Source organism: Mercenaria mercenaria, chromosome 2 (assembly GCF_021730395.1).
Source record: "Mercenaria mercenaria strain notata chromosome 2, MADL_Memer_1, whole genome shotgun sequence".
Taxonomy (NCBI): Eukaryota; Metazoa; Mollusca; class Bivalvia; order Venerida; family Veneridae; genus Mercenaria; species Mercenaria mercenaria.
In genome coordinates, this window is record NC_069362.1 from 18,868,311 (window position 1) to 18,889,856 (window position 21,546).

General features: G+C 35.4%; 1 protein-coding gene across 1 annotated transcript in view; it reads right to left on the reverse strand.

Annotated features, from left to right (window-relative positions):
• Nucleotides 1-21,546, reverse strand: part of LOC123563417 (uncharacterized) — an 85,548-nt gene that overhangs the window by 19,356 nt on the left and 44,646 nt on the right. Inside the window, exons 4-10 of the mRNA XM_053524687.1 lie at nt 20,546-20,638; nt 16,971-17,169; nt 16,323-16,493; nt 14,261-14,362; nt 13,355-13,544; nt 12,110-12,230; nt 5,169-5,267 (exon numbers count right to left, since the gene is read on the reverse strand). Coding sequence (XP_053380662.1) covers nt 5,169-5,267; nt 12,110-12,230; nt 13,355-13,544; nt 14,261-14,362; nt 16,323-16,493; nt 16,971-17,169; nt 20,546-20,638 — 975 coding nt within the window. The remainder of the gene's footprint in view (nt 1-5,168; nt 5,268-12,109; nt 12,231-13,354; nt 13,545-14,260; nt 14,363-16,322; nt 16,494-16,970; nt 17,170-20,545; nt 20,639-21,546) is intronic.

Here is a 21,546-nt window from a genome sequence, read left to right on the forward strand (position 1 = left end):
TAATAAACTGTCCATTTACTTGTTTTCCCAATGGCCACCTTATGGGTCCAATATTGTAATGGCCCAACTGCAAATGACAACATGTCGTAACGGCCAAAAGGCTGAATGACAAGATGTCATAACTGCCCAAAGGCAGAACATCATATGTCGTTATGGCTCAAGCACAGTATATCAGATGTTGTACTGGCCCGAAGGTAGTACGGCAAATGTTATATTGGCCCAAAGCAGTACTAACGACACTAGACCAATAAATGGATCATCATGAAAACCAGTGTTTTTAAACAGTATATTATAATAATAAAAACATAGGAAGTCTTAAGCAAAGAAATTACAATAAACAGAAAGAAAACTATTTATAAAATACAAAACTAACAAAGTCTAAATTTAACTCAACAAAATAAAATGTCCTTATATTTAAGGCATTCTAAAAACAGTTACTCATAAAGTAATCAAACATACATCACCATTAAATACGGTGGCTAAAAGGGTGTTACCGGTATTATCTTCTTGACATTGTACTAAAACGTAAGTCTGTAAATATAACAATCAAACTTGTCAAAGAAAATGTCAAAAAAAATGTGCAGAAAAACCATTAAACATTAAAAAGATAACCACAGAAATACTTGAAAATCATAAAACAAACCAAGAGCTACTATTTAATAGCAGAATACTCTGTTACAAAATTAAAGCTTAAATTACCATCCTTTCAATATATACTGTAAAATAATTTCAGTTCCCCAGGATAAAAAAAATGTCATTTTGTTAAAAACAGCCACCAGTAATAACAAGCAACATGAATTAGTGGATCCCAAACTTTGGAGATAAAAAAGATTTGTTTGTTTATTTCAGCTAAAATTTTGCGAACAGTTGCAACTATGAAGAAACTGATAAAAACTTGTCTCCCATGAAAAATAATAATAATTTCACAGTATCAACAAATTTAATAGAAGTAAAGTCATGTTCTTAACAATATTGAAAAATAATAATATAAGAATGTTCAGACAAAAACAATACAGCATTACAGTCATTCAGATTACTATGGCAACAACAGGAATTATGTGAATAAATCCTTGATATGTGAACAAGTGCTGGTGGTGGCAAGAGGTGATACTGTATGTGACCTTGACCTGATATCAAGGTCAATGTAGATACAGCTACTACATATTACCTTCAAAAATATGTCCAAACGTGCTTCTTAAAATCTTTTTAAAATTAGTATTTTTAAAGCAAGAGGACAGCTAAACTCCACTCATCCACAACCTTTTCAACTGAATGAATGCAAAAATTGAAAAGGGGCAGGTTTTGTAAAAATAAAAAACAGAGTTAAGGAACTTTTACAATAAATCAATACATCACAGTTAATAAGTGTGTTTAGTTTCAATCATTTCCAATTAGTGGGTACTGAGATACAAAAACTTGACAAAAAACTGCCAAGTCAAAACAGGCATAATTTCATAAAAATAGAAAAACAGAAACTGGTGGATTTCATATTTTACAGATAACATAAATATGAATTTTATATGTTAGTTGGGATTTTATTATATGGATTGATTCTGCCATGACATCCATGAAAATTAGTCAAAGTAAGTATTAATGTAAGTATTACAAGTATTAAGGCACTTAGCCATACATGTGATAAGTTCAGAATCCCAAAACTGGAGGTTTGCCATTTTTCAGCTGGAGTTGGGGTCTCAAAACTGGAGGTTTTTCATGGACATAAATTAAGCACGCCGACACATAACTTAGAGGCAAAATCCAACATTTTTGGCCACAAAATAATGTATATAAGTCTACACCAGAAGAAACAATCCTCATAACTCCTGATTTGAATTTTGACAGTGCTATGCCACTTTTTAACTTCATTTTTTTGTTTGTTGAAGTTTTATATAATGTCTAATATCTCTGTTACATTCAAAGCTATTTACTATTATGCCCCTTTTACTGGCAAAGCTTTAATTGCCCCTTTTACTGGCAAAGCTTTAATTCAGAGTCCATCACTGAGAAAAGTCGAGCATGCTATCTTACAGAAGCTCCCTAATGTTCTAACTTAAACTTTCTTAACAGATTAAATTTGTAGAAACAAAGTCTCAATTTAGGTCTGACATGAAGGTGAACATGCATTAACATTATTCTACCCGAGGACTTAAAAAAAACGAAGCTCTAAATTGGTCTGAACACAACTCATAAATTATGTAAATTCCTTACCCCACCCACTTGTGTATAAAAATACTGATGATTTTGACATGAAAAATGAAAACACAAATGCACCAACGTGTATTTACCCTTACCATAATAATGTAGATTGATGTTATCAAATAAATGAGTGTGTGTTTTCATCCAATTTTCAATGAAATATGTCCGATTTAGTAGCAAATTAATTTGGTAAACATTGGAAGAAAATGGCGTGACTCCATAAGGGGAAATAACACTCCTGTTCTAAAAATAGTAATTGGTTGGTTTTTCCAACAATTATTTTAGATGTAATTTTATCACCGAGCAAAATTTTTCTTTGAATAATCAAATTCATTTCAGTTGGGAATTATTTCTTATGACTGGGAGTTTTTTGCTTCAAACTGGTAAAAAATGGAGCTTTAATTGGCATTGAGAATGGGCAGATATTCGGCCACGCGTGAGACAGGTGGAAAATGCCCTGCTTGTCTAATCCCTTATCAAAACAAACAATTAAAAATTCACCTGTGAAAAACAACTCTTTCCTCCAGCTACATGTGTGTCAAACATGTATAATACACAACAGTCGGTGACACTTTGATTTACTGTGCAAACATGTTTGGCACTCCTCGGTAATTATCAACCCAGTCATAATACTGATTTTTTTTTTTTTGAAAAGCGGGAGAAATATGGTTTTGGTCGGGAGACGGGAGGCAAGGTGAAAAAATCGGGATTTTGACCCTCCCGCGCGGGAGATCACATGTATGACTTAGCATATATGACTAACATCACTATACACTTATTTCAGGTGTGTTTTGAAATCTGTATGAAAATAGAACTATTTAGTATCACAAGTAGCGAGAATTTTTTGTAACATTTTTAAGCTAGTGGCATATAAATTGCCTAATAAAACATCACAAGTTCTTCTTATGGACTTGTATCCAATAGTTACATGAATAAGACTATTTTTTTCATAAGGTTAACTACACCACATAAATGCACCTTGGTAGTATGGGCGTGTTACCTGATAATTAAAGTATTTATCAGGTATAATAGACTGAATTCATGTCGCACTGCAGCAATGTCTATACAGGTAAAAAATCAGATCTTAATAACAACAGGAAGTATCTAAAATTAATGCAAAGTGTTATTCCACTGCATGTCACTTTGCAGTTTTTTAATATTATTTACATACAAGAAAGCAGGACATAATGCAGCAAATGACTTTAGAAAAACCCATTTATTACAAGAGCACCTCTTTGCAGGTGCAGACACTCATATGATTTTTTTTTGTCTCTGTATAACAGAAATATTGTACTACCTGTGTGTTTTTATAATATTTGCTAAGTCCAAAAGGGGCTATAATTCTTGCAAAAAGCAGGACGGAATTATGTTTCTTGCTGTACAGAGTCAGTTTTTAATGGTGATCAAGTGTTGCAAGTTTTATAGCAATAGCTTTGATAGTTTAGGAGAAAAGCTGACCTAAACACAAAATTTAACCAAGAAATCTGGTTTTCTAAGTCCAAAAGGGGTCATAATTCTTGCAAAAAGCAATGTAGAGTTACGGTACTTGCTGTGCAGAGTCAGCTTTTAATGGCAAATAATGTTCCAAGTTTTAAAGCAATAGCTTTGACTGTTAAGGAGAAAAGTTGACCTAAACGCAAAACTTAACCAAGAAATCTGATATTTCTAAGTCCAAAAGGAAATGGAGGATGGAGTTAAGTTTCTTACTGTACAGAGTCAGCTATTGATGGTGAACAAGTGTTGCAAGTTTTAAAGCAATAGCTTTGATAGTTTAGGAGAAAAAACCTAAAACCTAACCAGGCAACACCGACGCCAACGCCAATCAAGTGATGACAATAATTCATCATTTTTTTTTTTCAAAAAATCAGATGAGCTTGTAATATGTTGCCTGGCAATACTATAATACAATATCCTTCTAACAACAGTGAAATACACTATCATAGTCAATGGACTGTTACAAAGGCAAGCATAAACAATTAGTTCAAAACAAGTGTTACTTATGTTTAGTTTAAAAAAACATGCTTAAATAACACAAAAAAGTGTAAAACCAAAATATACAGGAGTTCTGTCAATGTGTAACAAAAATGAACATGTTGTCAATGCATCAACAAAATATATATATTTTCTGTCTATGTGTCACCAAGATATAATTGCTTTCTGTCAATGTGCGGCCATAGTATACAGTTTTTCACCAATGTACACCAAACATATTGTCTGGAAGCACATTCAACATTTCTTTTGAAATCTTTCTGTTATTTTGTAACAAGAGTGCCATGAAGGCCCTGTGTCGCTCACCTGACCTGCTGACCTAAAGATCATCAAGATTAACATTCTGACCAAGTATCATTAAGATATGGTCATAAATGTGGCCTCTAAAGTGTTAACTAGCTTTTCCTATGGTTTGACCTGGTGACCTAGTTTTTGACCCTAGATGACCCAATATCGAACTCATCCAAGATTTTATTGAGGGTAACATTCTGACCAAGTTTCATTTAAATTGGACCAAAATTGTGACCTCTAGATTGTTAACAAACTTTTCCTTTGATTTGACCCGGTGACCTAGATTTTGACCCCAGATGACCCAATATCGAAATCGTCCAAGATTTTATTGAGGGTAACATTCTGACCAAGTTTCATTAAGATTGGGCCAAAATTGTGACCTCTAGAATGTTAACAAGCTTTTCCTTTGATTTGACCTGGTGACCTAGTTTTTGACCCCAGATGACTCAATATTGAACTCATCCAAGATTTAATTGAGAGTAACATTCTGACCAAGTTTCATTAAGATTTGGGTCAAAATTGTGACCTCTAGAGTGTTAACAGTCAAATTGTTGACAACGACGACGGACATGACGACGGACACAGGGCGATCACAAAAGCTCACCTTTGAGCACCTCGTGCTCAGGTGAGCTAAAAATCAAAGCTGATAGATGCATTTTTCCATCATCTTGACCTGTATCTGACCTCGTCCATTAGTTGATCTTGAATTTCTTCTCTTCTTTCCAGCATGTGATCCATAAATAAAGTGGATGTATAAATGACAGCAACACCAAGCATAGTAGTAAAATATTAGCCTGTAAAATAAAACACAAAATACTTTTACATCCACTTCTTTACAAGCAAACAAAGACAGCTTTATGCTTTCAGATATAGTGGTTACCATATTGTAGATGCTTGTTTGTTTTTTCATAAATATACAAACACAATTAAGGTCATATATTTCAGCTTTCATGACGTATTATTTCAGGTATTGACAGGCACTTCAGTGGAACCACCAACTTTCGGCATGCCAGCTGCAAAGCAACTTCACACAGAATAACTTTAAATTTCACATCCACAGTAGTGAAGAAAGTCAGTGACCTTAACAAGAGCTGTCTGTTGACAGCGCGCTCGACTATTCGAAGCATTGATAGAAGTATTGGGTCAAAATACTGCCTGAGATTTTCAGACAAAAGAAAAGGAACAGATAAGACAAACAATGTACCTGCATTTGTGGATTTGGATAAGTTTTGCACTATAATGCAATACGTGACCATGTTGGTAGGCAAGTGTTCAAAGTGTCAAAGCCATATATCAAACAGTTGATAGACAAAATATCGAATGGTATGCGAAACCTAACTAATTTCTATGTCCAGAAAAGGGCCATAACCGAGCTTAAGTCCTTGTCCTAGGTAAGCAGACTATGAAGGTAAACAAGTGGTAAAGTTTCAAAGCCATATGACAAACAGGTTAGGCATAATATAGACTGGTACGAAAAATTTCACTGGTTTCCAAGTCTTAAAAGGGCCATAATTTAGCCAAAATAGTTGACAGAGTTATGTACTCTTGCCTACAGATGGGAATCTTGGTGATGAACAAGTGTTAAAAGTTTCAAAGCCACCTGTCAAATAGCTTTGACAAAACGTTGACTTGTATGAAAACTAAACCAATTTCCAAGTCCAAAAAGGGCCATAATTCAGCCAAAATAGTTGAAAGAGTTATGTACTCTTGCCTACAGATCGAAATCATGATGATAAACAAGTGTTCAAAGTTTCAAAGCCACATGTCAAATTCTTTTGACAAAACATGGACTTGTACGAAAACTGAACCAATTTCCAAGTCAAAAAAAGGCCATAATTCAGCCAAAATAGTTGACAGAGTTATGTACTCTTGCCTACAGATATAAACTAGAGCTATCACTAAAGGTGATGAATGTACCCCCCGCATGCACTGACACAGTACATTGAATCTGACACACACAAGACTGCATAATTATGTGGACTGTATGTATACAGTATAGTAACAAAAAACAAAGTTCCATAACTATGCAGAATATTTATCTAAAAGAATGTAACATGCACCATGCACAACTAGGGTTGGTACTGATCACTTGTGTTAAGTTTCATTAAATTGTGTGCAAGGGTTTGTTAGATTAGGCACGCACAAGATTGCATATGCAGGCTGTATGTACATAGTATGTTAACAAGAAACAAAGTCCCATAACTCTGCAATTTTTGTCGCTGAAAGAACCTAACATGCCCCATGCACAACTACTGTTGTTACTGATCACTTGTGTGAAGTTTCATTAAATTGTGTCAAGGGGATGAGGAGAGATGGTGCACACAAGATTGTGTCTATGTATATAGTATAGTAACAAAAAAACAAAGTCCCATAACTCTGCAAATTTTTTTTCTGAAAGAACCTAACATGCCCCATGCACAACTACTGTTGTTACTGATCAGTTGTGTGAAGTTTCATTAAATTGTGTCAAGGGGATGAGGAGAGATGGTGCGCACAAGATTGTGTCTATGTATATAGTATAGTAACAAAAAAACAAAGTCCCATAACTCTGCAATATTTTTTTCTAAAAGAACCTAACATGCCCCATGCACAACTACTGTTGGTACTGATCACTTGTGAGAAGTTTCATTAAAGTGTGTCAAGGGGATGAGGAGAGATGGTGCGCACAAGATTGTGTCTATGTATATAGTATAGTAACAAAAAAACAAAGTCCCATAACTCTGCAAATTTTTTTTCTTAAAGAACCTAACATGCCCCGTGCACAACTACTGTTGGTACTGATCACTTGTGTGAAGTTTCATTAAATTCTGTCAAGGGGATAAGGACAGATGGTGCGTACAAGATTGCGTCTACGGACAGACGGACAGACGACCAGACAGACAGATAGACAGACAGACAGACGGACAGACAGACAGACAACCTGAAACCAGTATACCCCCCCTTACAACTTTGTTGTCGGGGGGTACAATAATGATGATGAACAATTGTTCAAACTTTCAAAACCACAGATCAAATAGTTTTGTCAAAACATGGACTTGTACACAAATTGTACCAATTTCCAAGTCCAAAAAGGGCCATAATTCAGTCAAAATAGCTGACAGAGTTATGTACTCTTGCCTACAGATAGAGACTGTTATAATAAACAAATGGTAAAAGTTTCAAAGCCATATGTCAAACACTTTACACAAAATGTGAACTGGTACGAAAAACTTAACCAAGATTTCTAAGTTAAAAGGGGCCATAATTCAGCCAAAATCCTTGATAGAGTTATGTACTCTTGCCTACAATTGGACATGGTGTCTTCGAATAGTCGAGCTAAACAAGAGCACCGCCTTGCGGGTGCTGACGCTCATCTGATTTTTTTTGTGTAATAGAAATATTGTCCTACCCATGATTTTCTAAGTCTAAAAAGGGCCATCATTCTTGCAAAAAGCAGGATAGAGTTATGTTTCTTGATGTACAGTGTCCACTTATGATGGTGAAAAACTGTTGCAAGTTTTAAAGCAATAGCTTTGATAGTTTATGAGAAAAGTTGACTTAAACATAATACTCAACCAAGAAAATGATTTTCTAAGTCCAAAAGGGGCAATAATTATTGCAAAAAGCAGGATGGAGTTATGTTGCTTGCTGTACAGGGTCAGCTTATGATGGTGAACAAGTGTTGCAAGTTTCAAAGCAATAGCTTTGATAGTTTAAGAGAAAAGTTGACCTAAACATAAAACTTAACCAAGAAATCTGATATTTTCTAAGTCCAAAAGGGGCCATAAATCTTGCAAAAAGCAGGACGGAGTTATGTTTCTTGCTATACAGGGTCAACTTATGATGGTGAACAAGTGTTGCAAGTTTTAAAGCAATAGCTTTGATAGTTTAGGATAAAAGCTGACCTAAACATAAAACTTAACCAAGAAAACTGATTTTCCAAGTCCAAAAGGGGCAATAAATCTTGCAAAAAGCAAGATGGAGTTATGTTTCTTGATGTACAGGGTCTGCTTATGATGGTGAACAAGTATTCCAAGTTTCAAAGCAATAGCTTTGATAGTTTAGGAGAAAAGTTGACCTAAACATAAAACTTAACCAAGAAATCTGATATTTTCTAAGTACAAAAGGGGCCATAAATCTTGCAAAAAGCAAGATGGAGTTATGTTTCTTGCTATACAGGGTCAGCTTATGATGGTGAACAAGTATTCCAAGTTTCAAAGCAATAGCTTTGATAGTTTAGGAGAAAAGCTGACCTAAACATAAAACTTAACCAGGCGACGCCGACGCCGACAACCGCTCAAGTGATGACAAGCATCCCCGCACCTATTTAGACAGTATATCTCAAGAGCATTGTTTTGTTAGATTTACCTCATAATCACATTCAACATACCTAAACGTGCACATCAATTTCCGTAAATACTTGAAGATGACAAAATCGCATACAGAGAATATGTCATTTTAAGATTTTCATTAAGCTGGGTGGCCGACCCAAGAGACTTTTGGATACCATACACATGGAGAAATACGTCTATATTCAGGTCACATTTTGCCTGTATTTTCCTTATTACTTGAGATTTTCATGAAATAAAGTGCATCAAACACAGCAAAATCAGTGCTTTCCTCTCCAGATAGTGTCTGTCATCCTTGCAGGCTAATCATGGTCTGCACTATTTGCTTTTCATTCAGTAAATTTTCAGTGAACACCCCTTCAAATAGTAAGTGGTACTGCCAAAACAGAATGTTGGAACAGTCCATTTTAGAAATTTAGCAGGAAAAAGGTTAAAGGTCCATTATGCTTAAATCTATTTATCTTAACAAGAGCTGTCTGATAACAGCGTGCTTGACTTTTGTCAGTGCTTGACACTGAATTAGAGCTTTGCCAGTAAAAACTTTATAAAACTTTAACCAAAAAATTCTAAGATAAAAAGGGGCATAACTCTGTCAAAATTCAAAACAAAGTTATAGGGATTGTTTCCTTGGTGTAGACTTTGATAGTAAATAACTATTTCAAGTTTCAAGTCAAAAGCTTTGATAGTAACAGAGATATTTGACTTTATCAAAAACTTTAACCAGAAAATTCTAAGTTAAAAAGGGACAGAACTCTGTCAAAATTCAAATCAGAGTTATGAGGATTGTTTATACTCCCTATCAACTTTCATGATCAAGCCCAATCTTTCTAAGTTATCATCCAGAAACAGTTTAACTGTTCCAGGTGACTGTGACCTTGACCTTTGACGTACTGACCTCAAAATCAATAGGGGTCATCTGCTGGTTGTGACCAACCTGCCTATCAACTTTAATGATCTTAAGCCCAAGTGTTCTTGAGTTAACATCCGGAAACGGATTGGTCTACAGACAGACATACCAACCGACCAACCGACATCTGTAAAACAAGAGGACCATGATGGTCCTGAATCGCTCACCTCTTCCCACATGACCCAGTTTTGAGTATGACGTCGTTTTTTCTATTATTTGATATAGTGACCTAGTTTTTGAGCTCATGTGACCCAGTTTTGAACTTGACCTAGATATTATCAAGATAAAAATTCTGACCAATTTTCATGAAGATCCATTGAAAAATATGGTCTCTAGGTTTTTCTATTATTTGACCTATTGACCTAGTTTTCGAAGGTACGTGACCCTGTTTTTAACTTTACCTAGATATCATCAAGGTGAACATTCTCACTAATTTTCATGAAGATCTCATGAAAAATATGGCCTCTAGAGAGGTCACAAGGTTTTTCTATTTTTATACCTACTGGCCTAGTTTTTGACCGCACATGACCCAGTTTCGAGTTTTTTATGGCACGTGACCCAGTTTCAAACTTGACCTAGATATCATCAAGGTGAACATTCTGACCAATTTTTATGGAGATCTATTCACAAGTATGGCCTCTAGAGAGGTCACAAGGTTTTTCTATTTTTAGACCTACTGACCTAGTTTTTGACCGCACATGACCCTGTTTCGAACTTGATCTAGATATCATCAAGATGAACATTCAGACCAATTTTCATACAGATCCAATGAAAAATATGGCCTTTAGAGAGGTCACAAGGTTTTTCTATTATTTGACCTACTGACTTAGTTTTTGATGGCACGTGACCCACTTTCGAACTTGACCTAGATATCATCAAGGTGAACGTTCTGACCAATTTTCATGAAGATGTCATGAAATATATGGCCTCTAGAGAGGTCACAAGGTTTTTCTATTTTTAGACCTACTGGCCTAGTTTTTGACAGCACGCGACCCACTTTCGAACTTGACCTAGATATCATCAAGATGAACATTCAGACCAACTTTCATACAGATCCCATGAAAAATATGGCCTTTAGAGAGGTCACAAGGTTTTTCTATTATTTGACCTACTGACCTAGTTTTTGATGGCACGTGACCCAGTTTCGAACTTGACCTAGATATCATCAAGGTGAATGTTCTGACCAATTTTCATGAAGATCTTGTGAAATATATGGCCTCTAGAGAGGTCACAAGGTTTTTCTATTTTTAGACCTACTGACCTAGTTTTTGAAGGCACGTGACCCAGTTTCGAACTTGACCTAGATATCATCAAGATGAACATTCTGATTAACTTTCATGAAGATGTCATGAAAAATGTGACCTCTAGAGTGGTCACAAGGTTTTTCTATTATTTGACCTACTGACCTAGTTTTTGATGGCACGTGACCGAGTTTCGAACTTGACCTAGATATCATCAAGTTGAACATTCAGACCAACTTTCATACAGATCCCATGAAAAATATGGCCTTTAGAGAGGTCACAAGGTTTTTCTATTATTTGACCTACTGACCTAGTTTTTGATGGCACGTGACCGAGTTTCGAACTTGACCTAGATATCATCAAGGTGAACGTTCTGACCAATTTTTCATGAAGATCTTGTGAAATATATGGCCTCTAGAGAGGTCACAAGGTTTTTCTATTTTTAGACCTACTGACCTAGTTTTTGAAGGGACGTGACCCAGTTTCGAACTTGACCTAGATATCATCAAGATGAACATTCTGACCAACTTTCATAAAGATCCCATGAAAAATGTGACCTCTAGAGTGGTCACAAGGTTTTTCTATTTTTAGACCTACTGACCTAGTTTTTGACTGCACGTGACCCAGTTTCGAACTTGACCTAGATATCATCAAGATGAACATTCTGATTAACTTTCATGAAGATCCCATGAAAAATGTGACCTCTAGAGTGGTCACAAGGTTTTTCTATTTTTAGACCTACTGACCTAGTTTTTGACCGCACGTGACCCAGTTTCGAACCTGACCTAGATATCATCAAGATGAACATTCTGATTAACTTTCATGAAGATCCCATGAAAAATGTGACCTCTAGAGTGGTCACAAGGTTTTTCTATTTTTAGACCTACTGACCTAGTTTTTGACCGCACGTGACCGAGTTTCGAACTTGACCTAGATATCATCAAGATGAACATTCTGACCAATTTTCATAAAGATCCCATGAAAAATGTGACCTCTAGAGTGGTCACAAGCAAAAGTTTACGGACGGACGCACGCACGCACGGACTGACGGACGGACGACGGACACCGCGCAATCACAAAAGCTCACCTTGTCACTTTGTGACAGGTGAGCTAACAATATACCCCACCTTCTTCAAAGGTAGGCATAACAAATAACTTACATGCAGTGGGCCTTCAGGATATGCCTCTGACCAGGAGAAGAAAGCATACTGTAGACAACCAAATAAACCTCCACTTACAATCATTATACCATACAACATACCAAAGTATTCACTCGGAAACCTGAAATAACATTATACATCTTATTAAAGTATTTACATGTATATATTGTCAATGAAAAATCATTTTACTTACTAATTAACACATGCCCCTCATTCTACACTCCTCATCCTACCCATATATGCCTGAAATTATGTCCAGAGGGACAAACAGGATTTTCCTCCATTGTTAGGGTTGAAAGTTACCATGTGATAAATAACGATGTTTAATCGGTTCATTTTCATGATCGATTATCGAAAATAATCAGACAGGGGTTTTCAATCAATATGTAATTATTAATCCAATTTTTATAAAAAAACAAAAATATATGTTACGATTACCGTAGATACCCATGTATAACGCGCACCCGTGTATAATGCACACCCCCGATTTTGGCCCAAAATCCTGGGAAAAAAAAACATTTTTGGTCAATTTTGAGGTGGATGGAAAACGAAAGTAGAGTTTACATCGACACCGGTAATAAATCTTATTTCCACGGTGGAGAGCAGCATCGGTCTCGCGGTACTATCAATTTTTGTTTTCTCGAAAATAAAACCAGTGAAATATTGTTTTATTTGTTGTTTTACCTTTTTAATTAACTATTTTGAATAAATAAACAGCAGCTGATTCAATATTTCGGAATGGTATCTTTCAAAATGACATGAGCTTCTCAATTCAAACCAATAACAAAAGGTGTGATAGTCTTTTTGTCATGATCAAATAGCCAGTAATTACCGGCAATTAACGTGTCAATTATGTTGTTCACAGTTTGATCTCGGTTAAAGATAATTCTCGATCTTTAATTAATATCATAATTTTTGTGATTTATTAACATTTCTTTCATCAAAATACTTTTAAATTTATATGAAATTAATTTTGTTTGAAAGAAAAATAAACCATTCGATCTTTTACGGAACGTAACGGCAATCTTAGATTTTAGCGGTGACAGTAAGCGCGGGGAGTAGTTTCCCCTTACCAAAATGGCGAACATCGGTAACAAACTTGTTTTGAAGTTGGAAAATTGTCTAAACCTGTGTATTATGCGCACCCACGATTCGGGGGTGGTCCCGGGGGTCAAAAAACTGCGCATTATACATGGGTATCTACGGTACTGCTTCTTTGTCTGTCTATAAAAAGACCATACTTACATGGCACTAAGGAATGCTGCAGCTAGACTGTACAAGAAGGATCTATACACAGTCATTACTATAAAGATCACATACAGTAACTCTATAACAGGTATGAGTACCAGTACAGACAGTAACACAGATAGTGCACTGGCTAAGGCTAGGGGAAACACTGCTGGCATCACCTCTCTGTACATCTGGGATTTACCATCTGCAAGTTATTAACAAATAATATCAGTATTTTTCTGAACATTGCCTCAAACTGGCAATCATTTTTATTGCCCAAATGCCCGTGGCATGTTAAAATCTATCAAAACACTTCTTTTCTATGTAATTAGTTGCAAGACTTGCAATCTTAAATTTGGTTTTCTAGATTCCATGTATCAATAAGACACTAACAAGAGAGCCATGTTGGCTGTAAGATTTTGTACAACAGGTATAATGTAAGTCTTTTTCTTCCTTTAAAATGATCTACTTCTTATGGCAATATGAGGGGTGAATTTAAAAATATTAAATATTTATGACAAAAAAATAAACTTCATAATCACCATGAAAGTATAATTAATGAACAAGTGTTTTCTTACCATAATTTTGGTCCAATATATTTAAAAGGGACATGCCTCCAGATTATCAACAAAATTTCATTTTTTTTAAAGATATTAAAAACTGAAAATGACATACAAAGATATTCTAATGTGAATTATAAATTTAAATAGCATGACTTAATACCATTTACTGCCTAATACGAGTGTTTTGTAGGTAAAAACTTCCTAAAATATTAGGAATCAGAATCAATCTCTTTCTTTTGTAAATTACTTAATGAAGGCATTTTCTACATTCTTGAAAAGTGTGATAAAAAATATGGCAGAATACAGCTTCGAAAAAGCTAAATGAATAATCTAGCCATCTTTTAAAATAATATCTCACCTGAAAATACCCGTTTCTGCCAGTCATAGACGATACCAGAGAGAAATGAGGTAAGTAATCCGCCCATCATTGTATAGAAACATACATCTGTGAAATGGCTTACTGTAACAAAATATTGTTCATATTCAAAACTTTGTAACTTTAAAGCGGTCATGGATAATTCTTTTGTTACTAATATAATAGGGTTATTATAACAGTAGCTTGATCTGGGATGCAGTATTCGGCTCGAGTGGATTTTGCCAGATCAGATCTCAGGAGGCGCGCAAGCGCCGAGTGTGATCCAACCTTGCAAAATCCACGAGATCCGAATACAAAGTCCCAGATCTAGCTACTGTTATAATGACCCTTTTATTATATACCTTTACCATTTTGATTCTTGTTTTGTTCTTGAACGAAATCTTCAATGTTTATCGATATTAAATGGAACATAGTGAAGTTTTAGAAATGTGTCGGGTAATGCATATTAATGAAAATAGTCCGGCAGCATACAATACGGAAGGTACAATACGGAATTTAAAAGGTACAATACGGAATTTTTGTCTGTCTGTTCATATTTAATTGTGAAATACAAGCAAATTTTTTACAGAATTTATATAGGTATATAATAAAAGCCTGTCTCATCTAAGAGTGTACCACAACTTCAGTCTCAACTGAAGAAATAAAATGGGATCAAAGGACACAAAATGTGTTTTTGTAAAAAGAAGGTCAACCCCCAATAATTTTCAAGGATTTTTCAAGCAATCATCTGGTTGACTCATGCAAATGAAGTTCATTTTCTCCATGGCAACTAGAGTTGTTTATTTCTGGTTGCCAGTGCCAAAAGTTCTCTACCTGTGGTTATGAGTCCAAGCCCCATTTGGGGTCAATACCACACCTTCTCAAATGACACCAGTAACATTATTTTCCAGGCAGCAGACTCAAGTGTTTGCTCAAAATAAGCTTTAAGCTTTTCAAAATTGATAAGTATAGACCAAATATCAAAATTTGGAAAGAAACATACTTTATACAAAAGAATCCTGTCATTATTCATGGTTTTAAGTTCTCTTGAAGTTTGATCCTTATTTCCTGAGTCCTTCCATTAATCCTAAAACCCTACAACATCCATTCCCAATGAATATTTTCCATATCCGAAGTCCATTACCAAAAAACTGATCTAGTCAGTCAGTGACTGTATGTGACTGTATTTCAAAGAATTTCAGGTAGATAACTGATGTATGCATACAAAACAATATCTTCAATCTCAGTATTTTCCAGATGCATATTTCAAGAAAGACCTGAAAGACACAAAAACAGTACACTCTGGCCTGTTTGTTATTTATTTACTTTTATAATCTGGCCATAAGACAATCTTTGCAACACTGAGTTGAAATTTTGTCAGACACAAAACATAAAAGTACGACATTAATGAAATATCTCAAGCAATGGATAACGGTTTTACACAGTCCTGCAAGAGCATGTACTTGGATACTATTGAACAGGTCCATTCACTTGTCTAAAAGTGTTGTTTTTGTTTGTCTGATTTTAAGTTACACCTACACAATTTAGGTCATACATTAACTTTCTTGTTTTAATAAAGAGCGAGACCAGTATTTGACACATGGACAGGAATCTGTTTAAAACCACCTACACACTGCAAGCCAGATTCCTCTGCACTAAAGCATTCTAAATCCCAAGTGGGGTTTCAGACCTGCTGTAAAGAGGGGCAAAAGACTGGAAATTCTGTGACCATAACCACTTGGACATAGAGCCTCTACAGATTGTTTTAACAGAATAAACTCTGATAAACATTGCTCATCTAACACTTCAGGGAGAAAAGCTTTCTAAAATATTTAATTTCCTTTAGTATCCTACATTTATGAAATCTGCAAGACTGTCAAAACAAGGTAAATGTGTTCTACAATGAAAATGAACATAGAAAACCAAAATAAATGAACTGGATATGTGATACAGCTGGATTTTTTATATGTTTTTTGATGATATTGAAACTAAATTATGGCTAGCACGTTTGTAAGGATTTTAAGATTTATACACTTTTAAAACCTTTTTTGTGACATAAAATTACCTTGATCCTCATTTTCATCTAAAAGTCTGTTTAAATATTGATTAAGTGTTCCGAGAAGATAGTAAAATCTCAGCTGAAGTAAACATAACCAGATGTTGTGAGTGATAAACTTTGGCTGCTTCAAGCAACTCACTAAACTTGGTAATTCTGGTTTGACATCTGTATCTTCCCCTACAATGATTCAAAATGACGATTACTGACATGAAGAAAAACAAATGAAAGAATAAAAATCTAAACAATTGCTTTCCAGTGAAAGACTGAAAAATTGCAAGATGAAAAGTACGTAAACACGAGTAATAATCAGGCAAAGAAAGGTCTATACTTGGTTCAATCTTACTAGTTGAAATCTTGTCTTCACAATTACTTCCCTTTAACTTGTCTTATGCTTACTGAAATTTCTTGGTTCAGACAGATTATGGAAAATTCCACATTTGTTTAATAGATAAGAGAACTAAAACAGGTAGTCTATGATAACACTCCAATACAAAGTACTGTTTTTACCTTACAGGAAAAATCCCTTGTAAAAAGTACTGTCTAAACCTAACATGAAAAAATTCCAGTGGAAAATACTGTTTCAACCTTAAAAGTAATACATATAACCATTTACAACATTTTTGAGATATTAAATGTAAGAATTTAGACATAGACCTGATTGAGTATTTTTCTTCAGAAGTTCGATCCCTGCCTCTCCACCATCAGGTAATTCTGACTCTGGCCCTTTCTTCACCTCGGGTTTCGGTATGAAATCTTTTGGGAGGAAGAAAAACGTGCTGACCAGAAACAGTGAGTGCATTACTGTAATGATAATAAACATGTTCCGTCTGCTGAAGCCATGCTCATAGGCAATCTGTAAAACATAAACAAACTCACTGTATTACCAAAAGCATCTTAACTATATAAAGGAAATACATTAGTGCATTTAGAACATAAAATAAAGCAATTGCTGGGTCAGAGATTTCTACACATGAACAAAGAATAATAGTAGTAATTACCTTAATTTTCCAAATTCTAGTCTAAACAGTTTTATATGACTATTTTCTACTGTTAATTGATTCTATTTGAGCCGCGCCATGAGAAAACCAACATAGTGCCTTTGCGACCAGCATGGATCCAGACCAGTCTGCACATCTGCACAGTCTGGTCAGGATGCATGCTGTTCGCTAACGGTTTCTCTAATTGCAATAGGCTTTGAAAGCGAACAGCATGAATACTGACCAGACTGTGCAGATGCACAGGCTGGTCTGGATCCATGCTAGTCGCAAACATAATATGTTGGTTTTCTCATGGTGCGGCTCATTTTGTTTTTATCTCTCAACACCTCTGCCTTTAAAGAATGTTTTTTATGAGACTTTCATTTATTAAACACCTTTTTACATAACAACTTTGCTTTTCTTTAGCTACAACTAACAATCTGAGCAGCATTTAAGTCAAAGGTACCTAGGTAGACTCACCAACCACCAATCAACTTGCCAAATGAATCTTGATTATGTAACAATCTGAACCCTGGGGAGACTACCAAGGTCTGTCAGTGGCAAATGGCTGTTTGTCAGTAAACTTTAATCATTCCGCCAATGAGGCCCCTTTACACAAACAAGAGCTGTCTGATGACAGCGCGCTCGACTATTCGAAGAATTGATTGAAGAATGGGGTCAAAATATTTCTACGGATATTCAGACAAAAGAAATAAATAGATTAGACAAACAATGTTCCTGTATTACTATGATTTCGATAAGTCTTGCACTAAATGGCAATATATGAGGCAATTTCAAAGTCCAACAAGAGCACCGCCCTGCAGGTGCTGACGCTCATCTGATTTTTTTTGTGTAATAGAAATATTGTCCTACCCATGATTTTCTAAGTCTAAAAAGGGCCATCATTCTTGCAAAAAGCAGGATAGAGTTATGTTTCTTGATGTTCAGTGTCCACTTATGATGGTGAAAAACTGTTGCAAGTTTTAAAGCAATAGCTTTGATAGTTTATGAGAAAAGTTGACTTAAACATAATACTCAACCAAGAAAATTATTTTCTAAGTCCAAAAGGGGCAATAATAATTGCAAAAAGCAGGATGGAGTTATGTTGCTTGCTGTACAGGGTCAGCTTATGATGGTCAACAAGTGTTGCAAGTTTCAAAGCAATAGCTTTGATAGTTTAAGAGAAAAAGTTGACCTAAACATAAAACTTAACCAAGAAATCTGATATTTTCTAAGTCCAAAAGGGGCCATAAATCTTGCAAAAAGCAGGATGGAGTTATGTTTCTTGCTGTACAGGGTCAACTTATGATGGTGAACAAGTGTTGCAAGTTTTAAAGCAATAGCTTTGATAGTTTAGGATAAAAGCTGACCTAAACATAAAACTTAACCAAGAAAACTGATTTTCCAAGTCCAAAAGGGGCAATAAATCTTGCAAAAAGCAAGATGGAGTTATGTTTCTTGATGTACAGGGTCTGCTTATGATGGTGAACAAATATTCCAAGTTTCAAAGCAATAGCTTTGATAGTTTAGGAGAAAAGTTGACCTAAACATAAAACTTAACCAAGAAATCTGATATTTTCTAAGTACAAAAGGGGCCATAAATCTTGCAAAAAGCAAGATGGAGTTATGTTTCTTGCTATACAGGGTCAGCTTATGATGGTGAACAAGTATTCCAAGTTTCAAAGCAATAGCTTTGATAGTTTAGGAGAAAAGCTGACCTAAACATAAAACTTAACCAGGCAACGCCGACGCCGACGCCGACAACCACTCAAGTGATGACAATAACTCATCATTTTTTTTCAAAAAATCAGATGAGCTAAAAAGGGCCATAATTCAGTCAAAATAGTTATGTACTCTTGCCTACAGATGGAAATCATAATGATAAACAAGTGTTCAAAGTTTAAAGCCATATGTCAAATAGTTTTGACAAAACATGGACTTGTATGAAAACAGAACCAATTTCAAAGTCCAAAAAGGGCCATAATTCAGCCAAAATAGATGACAGAGTTATTTTCTCTTTCCTACAGATAGAGACTATTATACTAAACAAGTGATAAAAGTTTCAAAGCCATATGTCAAACACTTAACAAAAAATATAAACTGGTAGGAAAAACTTAACCAAGATTTCTAAGTCAAAAGGGGCCATAATTCAGCCAAAATCCTTGATGGAGTTATGTACTCTTGCCTATAACTGGACATGGTGATGGTAAACAGGTGTTGAAAGTTTCAAAGCTTTATCTCAAAAGACTTTGTCAAAATATGAACTGGTACGAAATATTAACCAAGATTTCTAAGTCAAAAGGGGCCATAATTCATTCAAAATCCCTAATGGAGTTATGTACTCTTGCCTATAACTGGACATGGTGATGGTAAACAGGTGTTGAAAGTTTCAAAGCTTTATCTCAAAAGACTTTGTCAAAATATGAACTGGTACCAAAAACTTAACCATGATTTCTAAGTCAAAAGGGGCCATAATTCAGCCAAAATCCTTGATGGAGTTATGTGCTCTTGCCTATAACTGGCCATGATGATGGTAAACAAGTGTTGAAAGTTTCAAAGCTTTATCTTAAAAGACTTTGTCAAAATATGAACTGGTACGAAAAACTTAACCATGATTTCTAAGTCAAAAGGGGCCATAATTCAGCCAAAATCCTTGATGGAGTTATGTGCTCTTGCCTATAACTGGCCATGATGATGGTAAACAAGTGTTGAAAGTTTCAAAGCTTTATCTCAAAAGACTTTGTCAAAATGTGAACTGGTACGAAAAACTTAACCAAGGTGTGACGCCGACGCCGTGGTGAGTAGGATAGCTCTACTTATTCTTCGAAAAGTCGAGCAAAAAAGAATCAATTATAACATACCACCCAAATACCTACTTTGAGTTAACTAGACTTAACACAGGAACATATTCTCACTGTTCCAATTATTTTGGGGTGTTTAGAGCACACAAGATTATATGACATTCCCCTTCCCTATTTTTTATGGGGATGTGCAAGACCCTAGGTGTCCTTCCAGGCATATTTCAGGTGGTGATCATTCCTTGGTAACATCCTTCACTTACAGGTACAGTGAAACACCGCTAACTTGATAATAAATGGCTCAGCATCCAGGCTGACACAAGCAATTCATCAGTTCTGGACCCAGGCTGTTTTCCTTACATTATCTATGTTTGAACAGCTTGAAACCCTGGAAAACTCGTGCACTTTGCTCATTCCTATGCACAAAAGCATTACAGCAGACGACAATACTGACCTTGACCATAAGCATTACAGCAGACGACATATCAAACCCTCCGCACAGCAATCCTACCACTGATGAACTGCCTACCAAGAATAAATTTGACACCTGAAATTCAATGAAGTCTGACAGAAACAATTTGAAATAGAAATCATAATACTGACATTTCATAACAGGTTTTCCCCAGCAAACCTACATACACTGATCATATTACAAATCCTTTCCAGGACTACATCAAATGCATAGAATTTTAGAGGTCCAGCTGACATGCAAGACATATGTGACATGCATTTAACTATACATTACCCAAGACACCATTCATTTTCCAAGAGATTTATAGTTTTTTGTAAAGTGAACAAAACATTTACTTCAACACTGTTCAAAACATTTCACCTAAGGGGGATATCCTTGTATATGGTATCTAACATCATGCTCTTGTATATGTAATCACACATCACACTCATTTATATGGTATCTCACATGATCACACTCATGAATACGGATCACACATCACACTCATGTATATGGTTTCTCACATCACACTCATAGATATGATATCTCACATCACACTCACAGATATGGTATCTCACATTACACTCATGTCTATGGAATTTCACATCATACTCTTGCATAATATGGAATTTCACATCATGCTCTTGTATATGTAATCACACATCACACTCATTTATATGGTATCTCACATGATCACACTCATGAATATGGATCACACATCACACTCATGTATATGGTATCTCACATCACACTCATAGATATGGTATCTCACATTACACTCATGTATGTGGAATTTCACATCATGCTCTTGTATATGGAATTTCACCTCACACTCACAGATATGGTATCTCACATCACACTTATTTATATGGTATCTCACATGATCACACTCATGAATATGGATCACACATCACACTCATGTATATGGTATCTCACATCACACTCATAGATATGGTATCTCACATTACACTCATGTATATGGTATCTCACATCACACTCACAGA